The 23,131-nt window shown below is 40.3% G+C and overlaps 1 protein-coding gene across 1 annotated transcript in view; it reads right to left on the minus strand.

Moving 5' to 3' along the window:
- UST (uronyl 2-sulfotransferase) overlaps positions 1–23,131 on the minus strand; it is a 276,029-nt gene that overhangs the window by 43,501 nt on the left and 209,397 nt on the right. The window contains exons 6-7 of the mRNA XM_034765450.1: positions 10,594–10,691; positions 8,397–8,554 (exon numbers count right to left, since the gene is read on the minus strand). Of these exons, the coding sequence (XP_034621341.1) occupies positions 8,397–8,554; positions 10,594–10,691 (256 nt within the window). The remainder of the gene's footprint in view (positions 1–8,396; positions 8,555–10,593; positions 10,692–23,131) is intronic.

Here is a 23,131-nt window from a genome sequence, read left to right on the forward strand (position 1 = left end):
AATTACAGATCTGTCCATGATGCAAGAGCTGGGATCTGACCTTCCCCCAAAGCTTGAGGGGTTTCAGATCCAATGTTCCAACTAAGGCTCAACTCTCAGAATCTAATGTCCAAAACTAAGGACCTAAAATAATAATCAAGCAGTTTTTGACGTTACGTTTGCTAGTATTTAGCAAACTAGAGGTAAAACCTTTTTGGTAGGTGGATTGCAAAACCCCATTGATGTCACTGCATGAATGGGGATGTGCCTGGGCACCCTGCTTTCCCAATCTCTCTCTCTCTCTCCCCCACACACAAACACCACACACACACACAGCTTGAATTTGTTTTAGGGTAAAAGATTAAACATTATACTCAGAGCTTAAAAACTGTTTGTTTTAGAAGGCACCATTATTTAAGCAATGACTTATAAAATGAGCCAGCTGCTCTGGCCAGTGTGGCTATTAGCATTCCTCTAGATAATTTTGAAAACTTACAGATTCAAGAGTGGGAGGAAAAGGGGAATTCCTCCAGCTTTCATATTCTCCTTTTCTCATCACTGAACAGCATATGAATGCAAGTCAACATTCACTATTGCAAGTTGGTAGAGTGTCTAACTTCCCTGAAAACACTGGAAAAGTAGGGAGATTACACCACCTTCTGGACAAATCATATTAGTTCTTGAACACAATTACTCAGTTCCACCTGCTAGATGGAAAACACACTATGGACTCATTATAGCAGTGTTTCTATAGTTAAGTTGCCCTAGTTAAAATGTTCCCATAATAAACACAACTTTGGGCAACTCATCCCAAAATTTTGGAAAACATTCTTTCCATATAGAATTTGGGATGTGTAGTTCTTGCCTTTTGGAAAGTTTGTTTATTTAGGGAAAGTTTGAAGTTAATTGGATTAGCTGGTTTTGGGACAAGAGACCGGAAAAAAGCATATGGAGGGGGTCACATTTCGAAAACTTTTCCAACTTTTTGTTTGTCTGTGTATTACTTAAAATCAACTTGATGTAAAAAATACCTGCACATTTATCTTATGTACGAATCCTTGGTGAGAAATAGTCCATGAAGGTGTTTTCTCCAAGCTGTAATGCAAATATCTTTAGCTATAAGAAGTCATTTCAATGCATATATAATTTCCATGAAAAGCCTGGTGAATGTTACAGACTGTACATCTAACCTACATTTGCAGTTTTCTTTTTTGTCAAAAATAGATTTTAAAATGTAAACTGATCATTGGGCAAACTGTTTGAGGAAAGAAAAAAGGATAACTTTAAACAAAAAACAATGCCTCTTTTCCAACTTCTTCTTGCTCTTGGCAGCATTATCTGCACACACATCCACTCCATCCTCTTTAAGGGGGGAAAGAAGCAAAAGTAGAATCTCTCCCCTGCCACTTTTGCTCTCCTTGGATTTCACTCTTGGCTTCATCAACTCCTCCAAAAGAAACTGGCAGTACTGTCACCAAGTCACTGCAAGTTCATGCCATTACTGCCTGGAAAGGTGGTGTCCCTCATGAACAAGGCAGGGGAACAGTTGTAAGTACAAATGTAAGTATTTAAAGCTAAAATCATTGAAGGGACTGTAGGGAAATACGCCTCTCCTGTATTACCAAGGAAAGGAGCAAAAAAGGGAAATGGATCTCTCCCCACTCCATTCCCTAAGTACATGACAACAAATGTCTGAGCTCCTCCATACATTAGGAAATTTGTTTTGACCTGGTCACCTCACAGGCAATGAGGCTCTCTTCCTCCACTGGTAGAATCATCACTATGCACATCACCCTTCCAACTGCCGCGCTCTGGGGAGGTTGGCAACACAACCTTCAGTATAGCACTTAGGGTACATCTACACTACAGCGGGGAGTCGATTTAAGATACGCAAATTCAGCTACATGAATAGCGTAGCTGAATTCGACGTATTGCAGCCGACTTACCCCGTTGTGAGGACGGCGGCAAAATCGACTTCTGCGGCTTTTTGTCGGCAGCGCTTACTACCACCTCCGCTGGTAGAGTTAGAGCGCCGATTCGGGGATCGATTGTCGCATCCCGACGGGACGCGATAAATCGATCCCCGAGAGGTCGATTTCTACCGCCGATTCAGGCGGGTAGTATAGACTAGACCTTAGAGAGATGCTGGTGGTGGCAGAAGGCAGCATTAGCACCTTCATCACTCATCCTTAGCCCTATAGTAAAAGGAGGTGGCAGCATCTCCCTCTTTCACATTTCCTACTGGGTAAAAGAAAAAAGGTAAGTCCTGGAAAAAGTTAGAATCCAAGGTGTCTGAAGTGCAAAAAGCTTAGGAACATGAGCATAATTGATTAAAATGATCTTTAAAATATTTTTGTTATATGAATGGTTATTAGTAAACTAGATAAAAACATATTCTTCTTGAATGTGACTTTTATATATTGATAGTGTACCTGTAAGAACTTGTAGGAGGTGTGATCTCATTTGCATGTACCTTGCACTGTAATTTCCAAGAATACACAGACTTTTTACACTTTTCTCTGATAGTAAATTTTGCTCCACTTGACAGCATGAGTCATTTCACTACATGTAATAAAATTAACTGTTTGAAAAAATCTAATAACATTTTCTTGCTCCATATTAAAATCTCTGCATTCCTACAGCTATAACTAACATTCAATGAACAGAAAAATAAATTTCTAGTACTGAGGAAAATGTTTTTTATGGCTTTTGATGCTAAAGATGACAAGGTTTATGAGCTTCTATAGAAAGGTGAGGGGATTAGTGCTGTTTCTGAGCTGATAACAGCAGTTTTTATTGCCTATTCTTTTACATTAGATGCTATTAATTTTTACCTTTTCTGGCATACTGCATGCAATAAAAAGGCAGAGTAAAACCCTGTGCTTTTCTGTGCTTTGTGAATCTCTTTCCTGTTTTTCATTTGCTTTTTAAACCCAAGACTGTATGCATAAAAAGAACCTGCAACCACCGTCCGCTTTCAAAGGCAGCGGGCAATTAGTCAAAGTAATGGATGTAAGGGTCATATGCCATTTCCATAACCAGCAGAGCTAGTGTTACTCTGCTCACTGTTCTCCTTCAATTTGGCTCCTAAAACTGTGAGAATACAAGGAGCAGCAGGAATGCTTACATGTACAATGACACTCAATCCGCATCTACTTTCATGAAATATGGGAGTGTCTGTATGAAGGGTTTTAAACTCACTAGATAGGAAGGGACCAGCTGGGAAGTACGAATACACAGTCATATTTTCCCAAAATTCTGAGGTGTTCCAATCCAAGGCTTTGGGATTGAGCATATCTCTGCTTACAAGATGGGCCAAAAAAAAAAAAAAGCCGAGGTAGAAGAAAATTCTAGTGCTATAGAATTAGAGTCCAGTAAACTGAGTCCTATCATTTGTTTCCCACACTTTCAAAGCACTTTCATATTGCATCTCCCCCTGCTAAGGAACAGGAGGTGGGGTGGAGGAAGATAGAGTATGTTTGTTACACGATAGCTCTTCTTGGCTATCTGTGATATGATACCTCACTTAGGATACACTGTGTTTGCACATGAGCTTTTCTACACTCATGAAAAATCTGCTATGTTAACCACCCTTTATTCTCTCTGTGCATTGCACCCCTCAAATAGGCATGGACCCTTACCACAAAGCAGATATCTAGCAAATATTATGCTGATGGTTGACCCCATGTTCTAACAATTTGTGTTCCAATTCATTCCCTAGCTCCCTAACTGTGGTGGGCGATAGATGGCACACATATCCTCATTTTGGCTCGAGGCCATTTTGTGACAGAGTTCAGTATATCAACAAAAAGGGCTACTTCTCTATGGTATTGCAGGTGCTGGTGGAGCACCGGGGTAGTTTCACTAACATCAACATGGAGTGGTCATGAAAGGTGCATGATTCACACATCTTCAGGAACACTGACTGATACAGAAAGCTGCAAGCAGGGACTTTCTTTCCAGACCAGAAGATTCCAATGTGGGATGTTGAAATGTACATGGTGATCCTGGGAGACCCAGTGTATCCCATACTCCCATGGCTCATGAAGCCTTACACCGGAAACCTTGACAGCAGCAAGGAGCGCTTCAATAATAGGCTGAGTGAGCAAGTGCCAAATAATAATTGAATGTGCCTTTGGATCACTGGAACTGCCTTTATGGCAGGTTAGACCTCAATGAGGAAAATATTCCCATGATCATAGCAGCCTGCTGTGCTCTGCATAACATTTGTGACACCAAGGGGGAAAAGTTTCCCCAGGAGTGAAGCATTGAGGTAGATTGCCTGGTGGCTGATTTTGAGCAGCCAGATACCAGGGCTATTAGAGGGGCTCAATGGGGGGCTATTTGAATCAGGGAGGCTTTGAAGCAGCATTTTGACAATGAGTCCCAGTAATGTGTCTTTCTGTAATGCATTTCAAAACATTTATTGTTACCCAAAAAGTCTGAAATAGTTCTGAGGGATCAGCGGATAGGCTTCAGGGGGGTGCACTGGGGTATCATATCCTTGCCGAAAGAAAGCTTCCTTGGACTGCTCCAAAGCAAATTCTTTCGCCTAATCTTTTATAGCTAATTTCAAACAAAGCACATAACCTATTGTGACTCCTAGTGGGTCACCATGGTAACTCTTAACAGGTCACCAAATCTCCTACTTTTAGCAAAACTACTCATTATCTCTTAAATCAAAACATTTCTAGTCATAACAATAATAAAACTTACATGTCAAAGGTGTCAGAGGCTCATACGACCAAGGTCAGCCACCCAAACATTCCTTCTATTCTCACAATACATTCACTTCTTATCCCATCCTCCCATTTTGATAGCAAAGCTGCTTCTCAGGGCCTAAGATTTTCCTCGCTATGTGATGTTTAGTTTTCAGCTGGCAGTTGCTGAAAATTCAAAATTGCTGACTGCAGTACTGTCAAATTCTAGGGTACATGCAGGAATGTCAAATTCTGGGGTAACATGTTGTGTGAACATGCACAAGTGATGTAAACACAGTGGTTTATGGTTGTCAATGTAACTTAAGTTGACAACCCTGTAGTGGAAACATGGCCTTAGTCTCAGATCCTACCCCATTTACACTGAAGTTCACTATGTTAGTCAACCAATCACTGCTAACCTTTTGGTGAAAACTGAAACAAAAAGAAGGCATTTAACATTTGGGCTGTTTCTGCATTTTCTGTTATTGTCTTTCCCTTCTCATTGAGCAATGGGCTGACCCTATCCTTGGTCTTCCTCTTGCTTCTAATGTATTTGTAAAATATTTTCTTGTTACCCTTTATGTCCCTAGCTAATTTAAGCTTGATTGTGCCTTGGCCTTTCTAATTTGATCTCTACATGCTTGTGTTATTTATATTCATCTCATTTATATTATAAATCCACACCAGGACCTGAGCAGAGGGATCTGTGGTCAGGGTTCTCTGCTTGGACACAGGTGCAGGTGGAGAAGCCAGAAGCAGTGTTGGCATTGGCTGTGTTGCCTTTCCGAACCATGGTGATTTTATTCTTTCTTCTTCTACAAACTCCCCTCTTTGCTAGCTCCCTATGGTCGCTTAGCATCTGACTTTAATTCCCTTCTCTCCTATGTCAGTCCTGACCCTCCTTAACACACATGGGAAGGCTGATCAAGGATCAAAGGACAGGAGGCTAGAGCCTTGCAAGTGCACACTCAGCTAGCAGGCCTCTGGCCCCTACTCCCACACAATCCCCAAAGAGACCACACTAAACTTCAAGCAAGTCAAAAGAAAAACCAAACAGTGGAGGCTCCTGTCCTGCAGAGCTGGGCCTAGCTCTCTGCAGTGCAATCTGGCGCCTGAGGTGATAGCCCCGCTTAGGTTTGGGCCAGCCACCCCTCCATCATATCCCCATTGGACAGAAGCTGCAGGAGCTGCTGCTGAAGGTTAAATTCTCATTTCAAAAGAAAAACAGACAAGCATGCTCATTCACCCCAAGAATTAGTACTTGCTCCTCCTTCACCAGAGGATCTCTCTCTCTCAAACGTCCCTGTTTGCTGTCCCCTATTCATTAGCTCCTTCTGGCCCCTTAAGGTACATCTATATAGGGATTAAAAAAAAACCTGCAGCTGGCCTAGGTCAGCAGACTCAGGCTCTGGACTGAAAACTTGGAGTCTGAGCTCTGGGACCCTGTGAGGTGGGAAGGCTCCAGCCCAAGCCCGAATCTACACAGCAATTTTTCAGCCTGGAGTCCCAGCCCAAGTCAGCTGACAGTGGCCAGCTGTGGGTATTTTATCCCTATGCAGATTTTATCCCTATGTACCCTTAGTGTCTGACTTTTAAGCCTTCTCTCCGAGGTCAACCCTGCCCCCCCGTAAACTCACAAGGAAGGATGATCAAGGATCAAATGACAGTAGGCTAGAGCCCTTGCTAGTGCACATTCAGCTAGCAGGCCACTCCCAAACCACTAGTTAGGAATATGTAATTTTCTAATATCAGGAAGATTTTCCAGATTCTCTCTCTGATTTTAGAAAATTACCCAGTGGTCTTTCCATCAAATTATGTGACTTCCCAGCTTCCCCTGGCTTGGGTCCCTGCCCCATACATCACTCTGAATATTAACTTGAATTGAATTTGAATAAAATCAAATTAATAAATGACTCAACCCCATGCCCTTAATACATTGTATCAAGTGAGACTAACATTTCCTTAACCAACTTCCTAATATATCTTCATCTGTGACCAACAAAGACTGCTTTCATTTGACTATCCTCTGCTTCAGAACTTCACACAAGTATTGATAGTTATCTGACCAATCTCACAAATTGCAAAATGCAGTGAGTTGGGAGTTTATGGTTACAGAAAGTTTCCTGACTAGGTGATTACTTGTTGTTCTTATCTCAGCATATTCTACTGATGACATTTTCCTACCATTCATCCTTTATCTTCAAAAAGCAGCAAGATAGCCAGGTAAAAACCCTTAAAACACTATGTGGTGTAGCAGGTTAGTCCACTAATTGATCAACTGTGAAGATCTAATTTTAAGTCCTTGCTCAAGTCACACATAGAAATACATTTTGTAGTCCTATCACAGGCAGTTCTGGACATCTGTTGCTTTCACAAGGACACCATGTAATTTGTCATGATAGTAATATCAGTGCTGTTCATGAAGCCTCCTAAGGAATGGAACAGCAGAGCGTGTTTTAGATCAGGACTAAGATGCACTGAGGAGATCTGCCTAGGAACTCTTACATGGTATTTACCTACATGATTCTTAGCTCTGTCTGGTTCTATTAGCCCTGATATTCACAAGCATCAAACTTACTCACAATTTAAGAATAAATACAATGAAAACAAAACATCTCTGTGCGCAAGGAGTAGAGTAGAGAAGAGAAGCAGGGTATTAACAAGAAACTTTCTGCTCACTAATTCTTCAGTGTTAACAAATATAGTTAAAAATTAAAATGAAACTAAATTTAATTCAGCATGAAGAACACTGTCAAAAGAAATGGATGCTCAGAAATCTCCCTAGTAAATGGCATTATCCTACAATATCTGCGCAGGAAAGACAGGCAAATTTTGCTCTCACGTAGCAAGACACAGGAGAGATCTGTGCCAAGATCTCCTCAGGTATGAACCTTCAGAGTTGGACCATGTCCCTTCACAAGGCAAAGAGTCACTGCCATACAAAGAAGGGTGGTGGAATGGAGCTCAAGGATATCTGGGGGAATCTGACATCACCTCTGTAAATCTCAGAGGCATCTCTATGAAAAGCAAGACCCTCTCTGTTGCTTGCCAGCTTTCCCCGCCCCCTTCCTTCAGGAGGCATTGTCTCCCAACAGTGCTACACACTACTCCCTTTGACTGGGGAAAACCACAGAAGGGAAAATTTAAGGAGGAAGGAGCAGTGGGGAAAACCTCATACAGATCCCCACTGGAATCTACACATAGTTAAGAAAGCATCTTGCTCCCTGTCTCCTTCCCCACTGCTCCAACATCCTTGTCCTATCCCACTCCTTTCCACTCTCCATAAACCAGAAAGAGCATCTGGCCCAAAGACAGGAGCTGCTCTCACAAACATACAATTCTCTTCCTTCTTGTCTTTTTTTTTTTATTACAAATAGCCCCATGACTGCATAGGACATGACAGCAAATTAACAACTGCACTATTTTTTAAATAGCTGCATTATCTGTCTTATTACAAGCAGCTAATTTAAAAGGCAGTGCTTTTGCTTTGCCTCATTAGGACCACATTTAGTGGAGGATAAGCGCATATGTCATCTTCATATTCTTCTGCATCTAAGAGATAAAAGTGTAAAAGCTCACCCCTACCATTCAAATCCTCTCCCCCAAAAAAGAATCCTCGTTTTATTGAAAGACTAAGAGACAACACCTAAGCTTTGAACAGCTCTGGGCATCTTGCAACAGTTTCTATAAGGTGTGATCTTATAACAGGAAAGTTACCTGGGTTTTTGTAGATGCTGAGCACATCCTTGAAATAATGAGGTAAGAATCTTTCCAGTAAAAGCAGCACATCCTCTAGCTCTTCCAGAATCCCCACAAGCAGGAAATTTTCATTCACGTTCAGTTTTGCTCTTTCGAGGGCCCATTCCCCAGGCTCCCTTTAAGGATTAAAAAAAAAAAAAAGTCTATAAATGGTGTGTTTGCTTTGGAAATTCAAATGAAGACATGATTGCTAGAAAAATTTTTATGGTGGAAGGAGCAGTGGGGAAAACCTCACACAGATTGCCACTGGGAAATTTATACAAAGTTAAGAAAGCATCTTGGTTCCCTGACTCAGATATGCTCATATGTGTTTTTTCATAGATTTGCAAGTGGGCTTTGTGATATTATGCTTACTGGAGTTATGATCAGATGGAAAAAGATCTGGAAAGAAAATGGAAGAATATGTGGCTTCCAAAGCTCATTATGAATCATACAGAAGCAGTTTAGCATGTAAAAATGTGACTATTTTATAATTAAGTTAGATACAGTACAGTAGTACTAAATTCTCTAGACAGCTTTCACTGAGAGAGGTTCCAAACCTCTCACTCATAAAACAGTATCAGCTCAGAAAATTCACAGCATGTGACAAAAAAGTTATTTTGATAATGTACAGCAGAGCTTATTGCTTCCTACAGAAATGTAGCTTACATGGTCTTCCTTTTCTTTACAGAGACTTTGTCTATTTTTATTCTTTCCATTCATGTTTGCTAAGACCACGTTTTTATTTTTTTCTACACTTTTCTCATGGTCTGGACAGTGGGTGCAGGTTGTGGTATTGCAATGACTGCAGTGCGATAGTATCATGCTTTTAATAGCGCCAACCAGAAATACTTATTGGCTTCTTTCAGAGTGGAAAGTTTTCACCACCACTTACCCATTTATACTTTCTGAAATGATCAGTATTGCTGTAGGCCTGCAGATTTACCTATGGGTTCACACTAGCTGGTATAAAGGGATGTAGGCCTATGGACTCCAATGATTTACACCAGTTGAGGGTACGTCCCATAATTCTTTGTAACATTAATTTGCATTTCCTGCAATCAGAGCGCTCCTTCCTTTCATAAGCACATATTCTGAAGCAGTGGTGTCCAACCTTCTCAGTTACGAAAGGCATTCCAGGGCAGGGGAAAAGGGGAGGATAAGACAAGACCCAACAACTGGTTCTGTCTCTTTCTTTCTCTATCCCAGCTCTGGTGCAGGATAAATCAGCCCAGAAGCTGCTCCAACTTGCACAAGCTGGTAACAGTTCCGTAGGGACCATATGCCATTTTATGCCATATGCCAACAGCTGGAGTGTAGCCAACTTGAACCACTCCCCTTTCCCAATCTGACACATGCCCTGCACAAGGGGTTACAAGAAGTGGGGGCATAGGCTTTGCTTATGAGGCTGTATGTGCACTGGGGACTGAGCAGTGCAAAGGGAGTGGCATGGGACAAAGAATCTGTCCCAAATTATTGATAGTGGCCCTTAGACCATTTTGAAATAGTATGTTTGACCCTCCGGCTGAAAAAGTTGGACTCCACTGCTGCAGAATATGACCTTATGAAAGGAAGGCGGGGGTTGAGGGTCAGGTCCTAGCTCTGAGGGAAGCCTTGGGTGGGTGGGGCTGGGTCCTACCCCTGGAGGGTAGAGCTGGGAGGCCCTCAGTGGGGTTGCAGAACAAGATCACGCTGCACTCACCCCACAGTGGAGGCTCCTGTCCTGCAGAGCTGGGCCTAGTTCTCTGCAGTGCAATCTGGCGCCTGAGGTGATCGCCCCTCTTAGGTTTGGGCCAGCCACCTCTCCATCATATCCCCATTGGACAGAAGCTGCAGGAGCTGCTGCTGAAGGTTAAATTCTCATTTTATGTAGTTTATGTTCTTTTTCATTTTATTTTGTGTTATTTCACATTTGCACACAAAGCTCTAATTATAGTGTGCACTCAAAGAAAAACATAATGCAAAATTTTCACCCTCCACTTAACAAATCCCTTATATATATTATTTCATAATAAATACATACTGTTACCACACACTGTCACATGAGCCATGTTTCCCCCTATATTTACAATAGGGAACAACTGTTGTGTCTCTGATATCACTCTGTGTGGTAACTATTGGCAAGTGTTCAATGTCTATTGCCGTACAGAATCAGGTATGTGTGATATACATTTACCTGCATCTTGGATGCTGTCCACAGAAATACGGTATGATGTAAAATAACCTGGGATTGGAACATTCAGGGTAGTTTTCAAGAACACATACATTAATATCCTAGGGAGAATGAAAGAAAACAAGGTTAAATATTGTATCTCATCACCTCCATAAAAATGTGCTCTTTTCTTCCCCACCTAAGTAAAGTTTTCCCATACTTCATGGTGTAGTCCTGACTGCACTAAATCTACACTTAAGCCCTTCAAGAATAACTTGCAGGACATTTAACATTTCTGACTTTCATTAGCATAGGAAAAATTTTCTGTGAGCATCACATCATCATGCTATTATTCTGTTGCAGTGAACACATCTTCAAAGCAAGGTTTTAACACTAAAATGTACTGAAGAACAACTTTGGTATGAGACTGTTTTTGAACATAGCCAGCTTAAGCATCAATTTATTAACACCATTATTACACATGTTTTGCAATTTCCCCTCTAAATATTCTCTGGGAAGTGACAGAAGACGACACAATAATTTGAATTAAGACCCAAATGATACAAAGCTATTTTATTCTACCTTCATTCAATGGCCTTATATGGAATATAAGTTAAAGTTCACACATCTTTCTCTTCGGATAGCCAAAACATGCATCGCTCTTCACTGGAAGTCAATATATCACCCAGCTATTCAGGACTGGATCCTATGGTGAAAATTCTCCCTCACAAAAGAGCTGTATGCTCAACCAGTGGGAAAGCAAAGGACTTTGATTTCATCTAGGGGCCATTTATCAAAGACTTGATGTAGATATTGAACTTTACTAATATAAACAGAGTGAAATTAGTCAAACTAAGCTCTCCCGCCAACACAGCTTCTGCCGTTTGCGGAGGTGGTTTTATTATGCCAGTGGGAGAGCGCTCTCCTGTCGACATAGAGCAACTTTCACTAGACGCACTACAGCTGCATTGGTACAGTTGCTGTGGCACAGTACAGAATCATAGAATCATAGAATATCAGAGTTGGAAGGACCTCAAGAAGTCATCTAGTCCAACCCCCTGCTCAAAGCACCTTCGAAGTGACACATCATAATTTAACACATGAGAGAGAAGGTATTAGAAGAAAGTGAAGTCAATTCCATTGACTTAACTGTAGTGGAACAACAGCCTGGTAGGCCAAAAACTTTCACACTCTCACACACACTCACTCTCACACACACACAGTGGATATTGAGAAAAGTTTTCTTTAAATTCTTAGTAAACTATGAAGAGATCACTGATCAATCACTCCTGTCAAAACAAAACAAAAACCAAGGACAACTTTTAAAACTCAAGTTCGTATATTTTAAGCTATTTTCCAGCAAACCTTATTATCGACAGTACTAAAGTCTGCTGACATATCTAGAAATACCAGAGTAAAAAAAAAAATGTGCTGTCCTGTTGGCCCCTTTTGGCCAAGCATGGCTCTGCCTCAGTTTCCCCTTCACACAGACTCCTCAATAACACTATGACAACACCATGCCTTCTTGGGTCTGATTTATTAACATAAAATAAATTAAAAAAAAAAAAGTCTCTTCCACACCAGTCTCTTTCATTCATTCACTTCCCCACCCCGCACAGAGGTCTGTCTCGAAGTTTCCAAGCTGGGCACAACTGTCAGTCTCTCCTAGGCTCTGCTCAGTCTCTCCCACCATTGCACCTTGGACTCCTTTAATCACTCCTTGCTATCTTCTGAGCATCCACTCTCAGGCCTTCCTACCTGGAGTCTATCACAGCTCTTTATTTCTTTTTCTAAGAATTACTATTGCACCAAGTCCATATGTTAAAACATTTGGGATTATCAGCAAGTATTTGTCATGTTCAGCAATGTATTACAATGTATTTAGGCAATTCAGTATGCTTATTACGGCTACTGCCATTTTGAAATTGTTCATATGATCCTGGGTAAGAAAGGCATTTGTGCTCTCACTTTAGCACCTCGAAAATAGAGGCTCAGAATGCTAAACAACTACAAGACTCATCAGCCTTAGCAGTGGAAACAGGAATAAACTATAATCCCAAGAATGCAATCTTTCCCAAGGCAGGTTTCATGGCTTTAGCAAGCCAATGGGTGAAAGCTGTAACTACAACTGCCTCTCCCTGTAATTGGCCGAAAAGAGAGGATTTCCCTTTGCAGCTCTATCACTTCTTCAAAAACATGAATACAAGATTGCATTCATTTAAAAACCCCCACAGAATTATTTGATGTAAAAAGCAGTGGAGACCTCCTCACTTCTGAAAGCATAATTTGATTAACAAAAGCAGAGATAGCATCCATCCAATACAAATATTTCTTCATAAAGAAAATCCTGTACATTTGACCACTGAATATTTTGTATGTCTCTTTACTGAAGCTGTCTTGGTCCCGTTAGTGTTCGCTCCTCGAGGCGGAGCAGTGCCGAGAGTCTTGGTCAGATGGAACCCAACCAGACAGCCTGGTGGGCTTCAAGGGCAATCCACGTGGACTTTGCCCTGAACAGTCGCTGGGTGGTGAATGGTGTCGGGAATGGTCCCTCGACCAGTACCGTGCGGAGATCCCAGCGGCGGCTTGCCTCTGGAGCACGGGGCCGACATCGGCAGTGCTCCTGGAACCGGCATGGACATAACATCCCAGGCTACCTGCAGGGCCTCCGGTGTGGAGGGCATCTGGACATCCGGGGAGTCCTGCTCCGAATGGGCCGGGCTACTCCGCTCGCCTTGAGTCAGAGGCCTAGAGGCCAGTGGGGATTGAGGACTGCCCAACATGGGTCTAACCTCTATACTGGGTTTGCTCCAGTGCCGCAGCGAAAAAGGCCTCCTCTTAGCCTTCTTGGTGTGCGCCATGGACAGGGAGCGGTGCCGATTAGTCGATAGTGCCGAAGGGTCACTGTGCACTGACACCGCAGTGCCGGGTGCCGACTCGGAGCGGTGCGCCGGAGCTGGGGTCAGCGCTGACTCCATCGGAATAGCCCGGAGCCTAATGACCCTTTCTCTCTTGGTCCAAGGCTTAAGCGACTTGCAAATCTTGCAGCGATCGCTGAGATGGATTTCCCCCAAACAGCGTAAACAGTCCACATGCGGATCACTCACTGGCATAGATCGCCTATAAGTGTTGCACGACTTAAAATGCGGGGCATGCCCCTTCCCGGGCACACTAGCTAAACTAAGCTAATTAAACTAACTACAGGTACCATACACTGAATGAACAAGCAGTTTTGGGGACGAGCTACAGCAAGGCTGGAGCAGAGCAGTTCTGAAGCACCTTCACTGGCGGCAAGAAGGAACTGAGGGTGGGGGGAGCGTGCAGCTCCCCTTATACCGCGCCATGGAGGCGCCACTTCAGGGGTCACTAGGGCACTCCCCTACGGGTACTGCTAGGGGAAAAACTTCCAGCACCGGTGCATGTGGCGAGCACACACATCTATTGTGGAATACACATGAGCAATCACTCGAAGAAGAAACAGGTGTCGCTCAATTGAAGTAAATGGAATAACAACAGCTTGCAGGAGCAGAGGAACTGTCCCTCAGAGTTTGATTTGATAAGGGAAAAATTAAAAGGATTAGGAAGAAAACAACAACTTCCATTGAAACAAAGCATTTACACCTGGGAGAAGTATCTTTTACTATGGACCAATAATTTTTCACATGAGGATTGGATGCACACCTTCTAATGCTCCGTAACTCATCAACACCATGATTGCTATGTGGCCAAGGGATTGCTAACATTTATTTTACATTCTATACTTTCAATGTTGAAAACCAATATTACTTACTGCCATATGGTGTACATTACAGCATCCAGAGGGTTCTAATAAGTTTAGCACCTGCTATCCTTTGTGAAAGCAATCACCAGCAACCATTCCCTCTATAAAGATTTTATTTTATATTTATGCAGCTTTATAATCTATGAAATTACATCATTAATCGTGAGAAAAAAGTGCATTTGGTCTGATGTGTACTCATGTGAAATGTGTTTACTAGTGTTCTAATTATTATAAATAAATTACAAAGTATAAATCATTTATACTTATTCTAAATTTGAACATACCTAGACTGAGTCTTCTTTGGTATTTTGATTGCTCTGACAGTTGACAGATAACCGGACCAAAACATTTCTCCCCTCCTCCCCCCACCCCACAGAGAGTGGTAAGGTTAAAAAAGATTATCCTGATCAATTTTAACATTTAATTTTCTGTTACAATGGCAAAGATGAACAAATACTTTTGTAACAGGAAATGGATCCTTTAAAGCACCTATGGAGAATTTCACTTGTAGAAGGCATAATTCCAAGATGACAGCTTCAAACTCTCATAATTTAGAGGTGCTTGGGAGGGATGTGTGTTTTGTTTTACTTTTTAGACCTACATGAACATAGCTGAAAATGAAATAGCAAGAAAGCAACTTGGATCACATCCATTCATAATAATGTTCTGAAAGAGACATTTTTCTTTGTTCACTGAGTATGAGATACACCACTCATTAATCTGCCAGTGCAGATGGACCCCTAATTTGGCTGAGGTTTCAAATTTCTTTGAGCTTCAGCTCTTCTGGTGGCTTCATAGAACACTCTGATCATCTTTTATCCTTGACCACTGAAATGGGGATAGGTAAGTGTACCACCCTCATACCAGGGTCATTTAGGTATACAGAGAACTTGCAATAGATGAAGTTTAAGGAGCAGAGTTGTGCTGGTGGCAACAATCATGGCCAGAGATGAGTCAATTGTTGTAAGAAGGTTTTGTTTTGTTTTTTAAATTCTAGGTTGTGACTGGTAGAGATGAAATATAGCATCTGCAAAGCCCTGGCCAGTTCTGGATGATGGATGTCCTGGTGAACCCAAAATGTTTTTGCTCGGAAACATAATTGTTTCTTGTTGCAAGGAGTTTTTCAACACATTTTGTGTATAAAATTAAAACTAAACTGGAACAGTCCACTTGCCTGTATAGTGGCATTGGGAAGAGAAGTGTCAAAATGTCATTTTTGGTTGAATTTCAATCAGTTTCACTCACTAAGGTTCTGGATGCGCTAGAGGAAGTTGATTTAATCTCAGAGACACTGCTCACTACCCAAATCTAGCTGCGCTAAAAGAATAGAAAGACAACAACAAAAAATAAATCTGGATACTTTCAAAATTCTGTCATGAGAATTGAGGAATGAGAGAGGATGGTAAAGTGTCATACTTTTGCTGCTGTCCAAACAAGGTGGGGCACTGTGGTAAGCCCTGAAACCTGTGTCACCTTAGCTAAATTCAGACACATGCCATCCCCAAAGACAATCACCGCAAGTATTTGCCATGAGATCTCTTTAGCCCAATGACAGTATAATTGAATTAGGAATAGGGTGACCAGATGTCCCAATTTTATAGGGACAGTCCCGATATTTGAGGCTTTTTCTTATATAGAAGCCTATTACCCCCCATCCCACCCCATCCTGATTTTTCACACTTGCTGTCTGGTCACCCTAATTAGGAATAACGGGCTTTGACTGGAGCTTTTCATTAAACTCTCTCTCCATCATCCCCATAGGCCTTGCAGTGTTCCTGTTCTGATATTATGAAACTGGAAATTTTTCATAACCTATTCATCCCCTATCATTGCTACAATTTTATTTCAAATAATATTTCACTACCACCACATTATTATATAAAAGTGAACTAGTGCTCTCTACTCTAGTATTCTGGTGATAGGTCAGGCTGCTAACCACCCATAAATTTAGTGATGGCGTGTTACAGAAGGAAAAACTGAATTTTTCAAAACACCCCTCCCAAACAACCTCTCTCAGCCGTCTCTCCCAAACCCTACACATCTGGAGTACTGATTAGCTTAGATCATCTCTCTTAGAGCCTAACAGGCTTTCTTCCAACCAGATTACTTTGCTTATTCTCTCTCATGTCAACTTTTAGAAACATCTGTCCTTAATAAAATGCCTGACGACCCTTTAACTTATTAGTGTACTACACTGTCAGAAAAAGACACATTACTCAAAAAACCAGTGCTCTCCTTGAGAAGAAAGTTTTAAGAACAGATTCAACATATTTTATTTTCAGAATGAAACTCAGTCACTATGCAGGAAAACAGGAAATGGATTTCCCAAAACTAAAATAGGGCTGCTAGAGGTAAATCTATTTTCCTGTTACTACAAGTATGCTCCCACAAAACAAACTGCTTTCTCAAAGTTACCCCATCAAAGATTCTGAGTTACAAGCGGCTGTTACTCAATGAAATTCAGGCCTTCTATGAGAAGTTTTGAGTGAGATTCTTCCCTTCCCCATTTCTGTATTACAGGAGGTTTGGAGACAGCAGATGCCCAAGTATAGGACACGAATTAAGTCAAATTATAATAAATACATGTCTTTTCCAGTAGGTGTTTTGTTGGACAGTATTTCCAGTGACATCAACAACAGCAATAGCTGCATCATTCTATAACTATAGATGTATGTCCAACTCATTACGATTTAAATGTTTTTACAGAATAGAAAAGTATAGACAATTATATCTTCCATGATTTCTCATTGATACAGCCTTGTTTCAGACTTTTGCAGAGGTCTGGGGAGATGAGACTTTGGTGAAACATACAGCGTATATGAAATGTAAAGACTCACAGTCTGACATGGCCTATGTTGGTAACTGAATTTATTTTATAGTGAAATAAGTACCAGATAAGAAAATATACATAATATTTATTAAGTGTTACATAATAACACTTACGAGACCTTACACATCTTTACATTGTAATAGAATTATTAACTAATTATAAATGCAGATTACTGAAAAGTGGGGAATATTCCCAAAGGTCCCTTAATGAGGAAAATGAAGAGGACAATACATTGTAATGCTGATTTTCCTGTCAGGATTTCAGAATTTTTTGCAAATCCCTCACTATAAACTCTGGACCACAAATACCTGAGTGTCAGACCAGGATATCCCTAAAGTGGTTATTTCCCAGTGTTGTGAAGTAATTCTAAATCTTGTTAGTTAAGACTGACCCAAGCATAATATTTTAGCTCTAAATATTTCACAAATTATGCTGCAGCACCTGGAGTCAAACAGTACTGTTAGAGTGAAAATGTTTGACTTTTTTGTGTTGAAGAAATATTCTTTCAAAAATAATTTGTAGGTAAATTTAGAGGTCATGAAAGGTGTCAGATTGCTAGCCCTGGAGATTGAAAGTCCACAGTTATACCCAAGGAGTTAATGCAGCAGCGCAATCTTTTCTATGCTGTCTTCCCAAGTTAGCCTCAACCCTGCTCTACAGGAACTACCTGTGGGAGTGGGAAGACTGGATCTGTAGATGTGAATTTTCACTTTGTCCCAACTTTCTGCGACTGCCAGATAAGGCAACAATTGTGAAGGGGACACACATCCACTAGAAACAAGGACAACCAGCAACTTAAATTTAAAAAAAGGAGAATAATTTTAAAAATCAATTCCTTTTTTAATAAAGTCACTTTCTACTTTATGACTTGCACACAACAGCAGTCAAGTGTAACAAAACTTTTGTGGGCAAACACCCATTCTGCCTTTACTCCATTAGGTAAAAGATAAAAACGGTGACTATCAGATTGTATAATGTTAGCCACCCAGAAGAAATATGTCTACAAATGTCCATAAATCATATTATACTAGATCTTTAAATCAATAATTTCCTGGTTCATTGCCTATAGGTACTGAAATGAAACAGTGTGTGCAATCAAGCTGTACTGTCTTGGAGCAACGAATTATACAAAAATTAGGGTAAAATAGTAAAATCAGACTTTGTATGCTGCATAAAAAAAAGTCTCAAAAAATAATATGAGCTCTCATTCCTGATGTGACAGTTGTGGACATCAGTGAAACAATGCAGTACACCCAACAAAGGCAGTTTCTGCTACTGTATCTTTTAGCAAGTTTACAGCAATATATAGCTTTCATACTTTTGTTAACACAATCCTCTCTATCCATGGAACCAAGGAGTTTATTTGTAATATTGAGTTTAAATGAAATATAAAACATTGCAAAGGATTTCAATGGAACAAAATCTATATTGGTTGAGGAAGTGTTAAAAGAGAATGATATCATAAGGACTATGTTTTATAGCTTAATATCACCATAGGCCAGCTACTCTTTCTGCTATGGAATGAGAAAGCAGCAAAGGGATAGAAACACAGCTTTGTAACATGTTTGTTTCCCCTTCCCTACAAGAAAACACATAGTGGAGATCCACAAGCATGAGATGCTTGCGTGGGTGGGTGAGTGGGGAGGCAGGGTTGAGGGAGATGCGCTATTCTGAGGAACAGCCACAGTGTATGGCACATTCCCCCTTTGCCCAGTGGAAAGGCATGTGGAAGTTAGCACTTACGCAAGGCATTTTCAATCAATTACAGTCTAACTACATTATCACTGTATAGGCTATGACATTTCTGCATGCTAGTTATAGGAAGTGCAGACCTTTAGTTACTCTCCTATTAACACTAGGGCTGTCGATTAATCGCAGTTAACTCACGCGATTAACTAAAAAAAATTGCAATTAATTGCAGTTTTAATTGCACTGTTAAACAATGGAATACCAACTGAAATTTATTAAATATTTGTGGATGCTTTTCTACATTTTCAAATACAACACAGAATACAAAGTATACAGTGCTCACGTCATCATTTTTAGAGTGCAAATATTTGTAATAAAAATAATATAAACAAAAGAAATAGTATTTTTCAATTCACCTTACACAAGCAATGTAGTGCAATCTCTTTATCATAAAAGTGCAACTTACAAAGGTAGATTTTTTTTGTTACGTAACTGTACTCAAAAAACTAAACAGTGTAAACTTTAGAGCCTACAAGTCCACTCAGTCCTACTTCTTGTTCAGACAATCGCTAAGACAAACAAGTTTGTTTACATTTATGGGAGATAATGCTGCTTGCTTCTTATTTACAATGTCACCTGAAAGTGAGAACAGGCATTCGCATGGCACTTTTGTAGCCAGCAGTGCAAGATTTTTACGTGCCAGATATGCTAAACATTCATATGCCCTTTCATGCTTCAGTCACCATTTCAGAGGTCATGCTTCCATGCTGATGATGCTCATTAAAAAAATAATGCGTTAATTAAATTTGTGATTGAACTCCTTGGGGAAGAATTGTACGTCTCCTGCTCTGTTTTACCCGCATTCTGCTATATAGGTCATGTTATAGAAGTCTCGGATGATGACCCAGCACATGTTGTTCGTTTTAAGAACACTTTCACTGTAGATCTGACAAAATGCAAAGGTACCAATGTGAGATTTCTAAAGCTAGCTACATCACTTGATGCAATGTTTAAGAATCTGAAGTGCCTTCCCAAATCTGAGAGGGATGAGGTGTGGAGCATGCTTTCAGAAGTCTTGAAAGAGCAACACTCCAATGCGGAAACTACAGAACCCGAACCACCAAAAAAGAAAAGCAGCCTTCTGCTGGTGGCATCTAAGATGATGAAAATGAACATAAAATCATAGATCTGGAAGGGGCCTTGAGAGGTCATCTACTTCAGTCCCCTGCACTTAAGGCTGGACTAAATATTATCTAGAGCATCCCTGACAGGTGTTTCTCCAGCCAGCTCTTAAAAATCCCCAATGATGGAGATTCCACAACCTCCCTAGGCAATTTATTCCAGTGTTTAACCACTCTGACAGTTAGGAAGTTTTTCCTAATGTCCAGCCTAAACCGCCCTTGCTGCAGTTTAAGGCCATTACTTCTGTCCTATCCTCAGAGGTTAAGAACAATAATTTTTCTTCCTCCTCCTTGTAACAACCTTTTATGTACTTGAAAACTGTTATCGTGTCCCCCCTCTGTCTTCTCTTCTCCAGACTAAACAAACCCAATTTTTTCAATCTTCCCTCATAGGTCATGTTTTCGAGACCTTTAATCATTTTTGTTGCTCTTCTCTGGACTTTCTCCAATTTGTCCACATCTTTCCTGAAATGTGGTGCCCAGAACTGGACACAATACTCCAGTTGAGGCCTAATCAGCGCGGAGTAGAGCGGAAGAATTACTTCTCGTGTCTTGCTTACAATACTCCTGCTAATCCATCCCAGAATGATGTCTGCTTTTTTTGCAACAGCGTTACGCTGTTGACGCATATTTAGTTTGTGATCCATTATGACCCCCAAATCCCTTTCCACAGTATTCCTTCCTAGGCAGTCAATTCCCATTTCATATGTGTTTAACTGATTGTTCCTTCGTAAGTGGAGTACTTTGCATTTGTCCTTATTGAATTTCATCCTATTTACTTCAGACCATTTCTCCAGTTTGTCCAGATCATTTTGAATTTTAATCCTATCCTCCAAACTTGCAACTCCTACCAGCTTGGTATCGTCCACAAACTTTATAAGTGTACTCTCTATGCCATTATCTAAATCATTGATGAAGATATTGAACAGAACAGAACAGAACCTAGAACTGATCCCTGCGGGACCCCAATCATTATGCCCTTTCAGCATGACTGTGAACCACTGGTAATTACTCTCTGGGAACAATTTTCTAACCAGTTATGCACCCACCTTATAGTAGCTCCATCTAGGTTGCATTTCCCTAGCTTGTGTATGAGACGGTCATGCGAGTATCAAAAGCCTTACTAAAGTCAAGATATACCACATCTACTGCTTCCCTCTTATCCACAAGGCTTGTTACCCTGTCAAAGAAAGCTGTCAGGTTGGTTTGACATGATTTGTTCCTGACAAATCCATGCTGACTTATTTATCACCTTATTATCTTCTAGGTGTTTGCAAATTGATTGCTTAATTATTTGCTTCATCAACTTTCTAGGTACAGAAGTTAAGCTGACTGATCTGTAATTCCCCGAATTGTCCTTATTTCCCTTTTTAAAGATGGGCACTACATTTGCCCTTTTCCAGTCTTCTGGAATGTCTCCCGTATTCCATGACTTTTCAAAGATAATTGCTAATGGCTCAGATATCTCCCCAGTCATTTCCTTGAGTATTCGAGGATGCATTTAATTAGGCCCTGGCGATTTGAAGACATCTAACTTGTCTAAGTAATTTTTGACTTGTTCTTTCCCTATTTTAGACTCTGACCCTACCTCATTTTCACTGGCATTCATTATGTTAGACGTCCAATCTCCACCAACCTTCTTGGTAAAAACCGAAACAAAGAAGTCATTAAGCACCTCTGCCACATCCGTATTTTCTGTTATTGTCTTTCCCCCCTCATTGAGTAATGGGCCTACTCTGACATGTGTTGGTCCGCGCTGCTTTTGATCGTTATTGAGCAGAACCTGTCAGCATGGACGCCTGTTCTCTGGAATGGTGGTTGAAGCATGAAGGGACATATGAATCTTGAAGGCATCTGGCACGTAAATATCTTGCGACGCTGGCTAAACAGTGCCATGTGTATACCTGTTCTCACTTTCAGGTGACATTGTAAACAAGAAGCAGGCAGCATTATCTCCTGCAAACGTAAACAAACTTGTTTGTCTGAGAGACTGGCTGAACAAGAAGTAGGACTGAGCCGATTAGTAGGCTCTAAAATTTTACATTGTTTTATTTTTGAATGCAGTTTTTTTTGTACATAATTCTACATTTGTAAGTTCAACTTTTATGATAAAGAGATTGCACTACTGTACTTGTAATGGGGGAATTGAAGAATACTATTTCTTTTGTTTTTTACAGTGCAAATATTTGTAATAAAAATAAAGTGAGCACTGTACACTTTGTATTCAGAGTTGTAATTGAAATCAATTTATTTGAAAATGTATAAAACAAAAATATTTAAATAAATGGTATCCTATTATTGTTTAGCAGTGCGATTAATTGTGATTAATTTTTTTAGTCGCTTGACACCCCTAATTTCACTTGCTGTTAAACTGTCAAGCCAATTTTTTTTTTTTGGGGGGGGGGGGGGGGGGTGAATTTTTTTATGGTTGTTCTCACCCCAGAAAGGAATTTTTGAAAGAATGAAGATAGTTGGTTTTGCCAGGTCAAAGTTATGTATATTAAAACAAAAAATCAACACTTTCCTCATATATCCCAAACAGAATTTTTTTTTCCCTCAGAGACCTTAGGGATAAGCTATATGTGTCTGAATGAAATCAGTTCTGCAATTTTAAAACTATGAGCATTTAAGGTTTCTCCATACCAGTAGAATTCACTTTTATATACCCAGTAATACAGAACACTTCATCTAAGGAAAGCAGCTGGACTTGGGTTTCCATAGCATAATTTGGAATTTCTTGATTTGTGTAAAATCTCAACATTAGTGGTAGATAAAGTACATTATTTTTCTCAATGTTGGTAACACTTAGGATAAAAAAAATCTGGACTTCAAAATTCTCATAACTTGTTAATCCTAAATGAACCTAAACTGAATATTATAGAAATTTCAGATTCTATTTAACATATTAATTCTTATTAAATGATCCTAAAGACTGTAAATAATGAAGAATTATATTTTAACTTAGATACTTGTGTCTTACAAATATTTTTCTATGCATTTCCCCATTAACCTACTGCAAGTTATGAAAACTGCCTTTCCTTCTCTCATAATCAAAGTGAGAAAAATGACATCTTTCCATGC

This window comes from Trachemys scripta, chromosome 3, assembly GCF_013100865.1.
Source record: "Trachemys scripta elegans isolate TJP31775 chromosome 3, CAS_Tse_1.0, whole genome shotgun sequence".
NCBI classification, from domain to species: Eukaryota; Metazoa; Chordata; order Testudines; family Emydidae; genus Trachemys; species Trachemys scripta.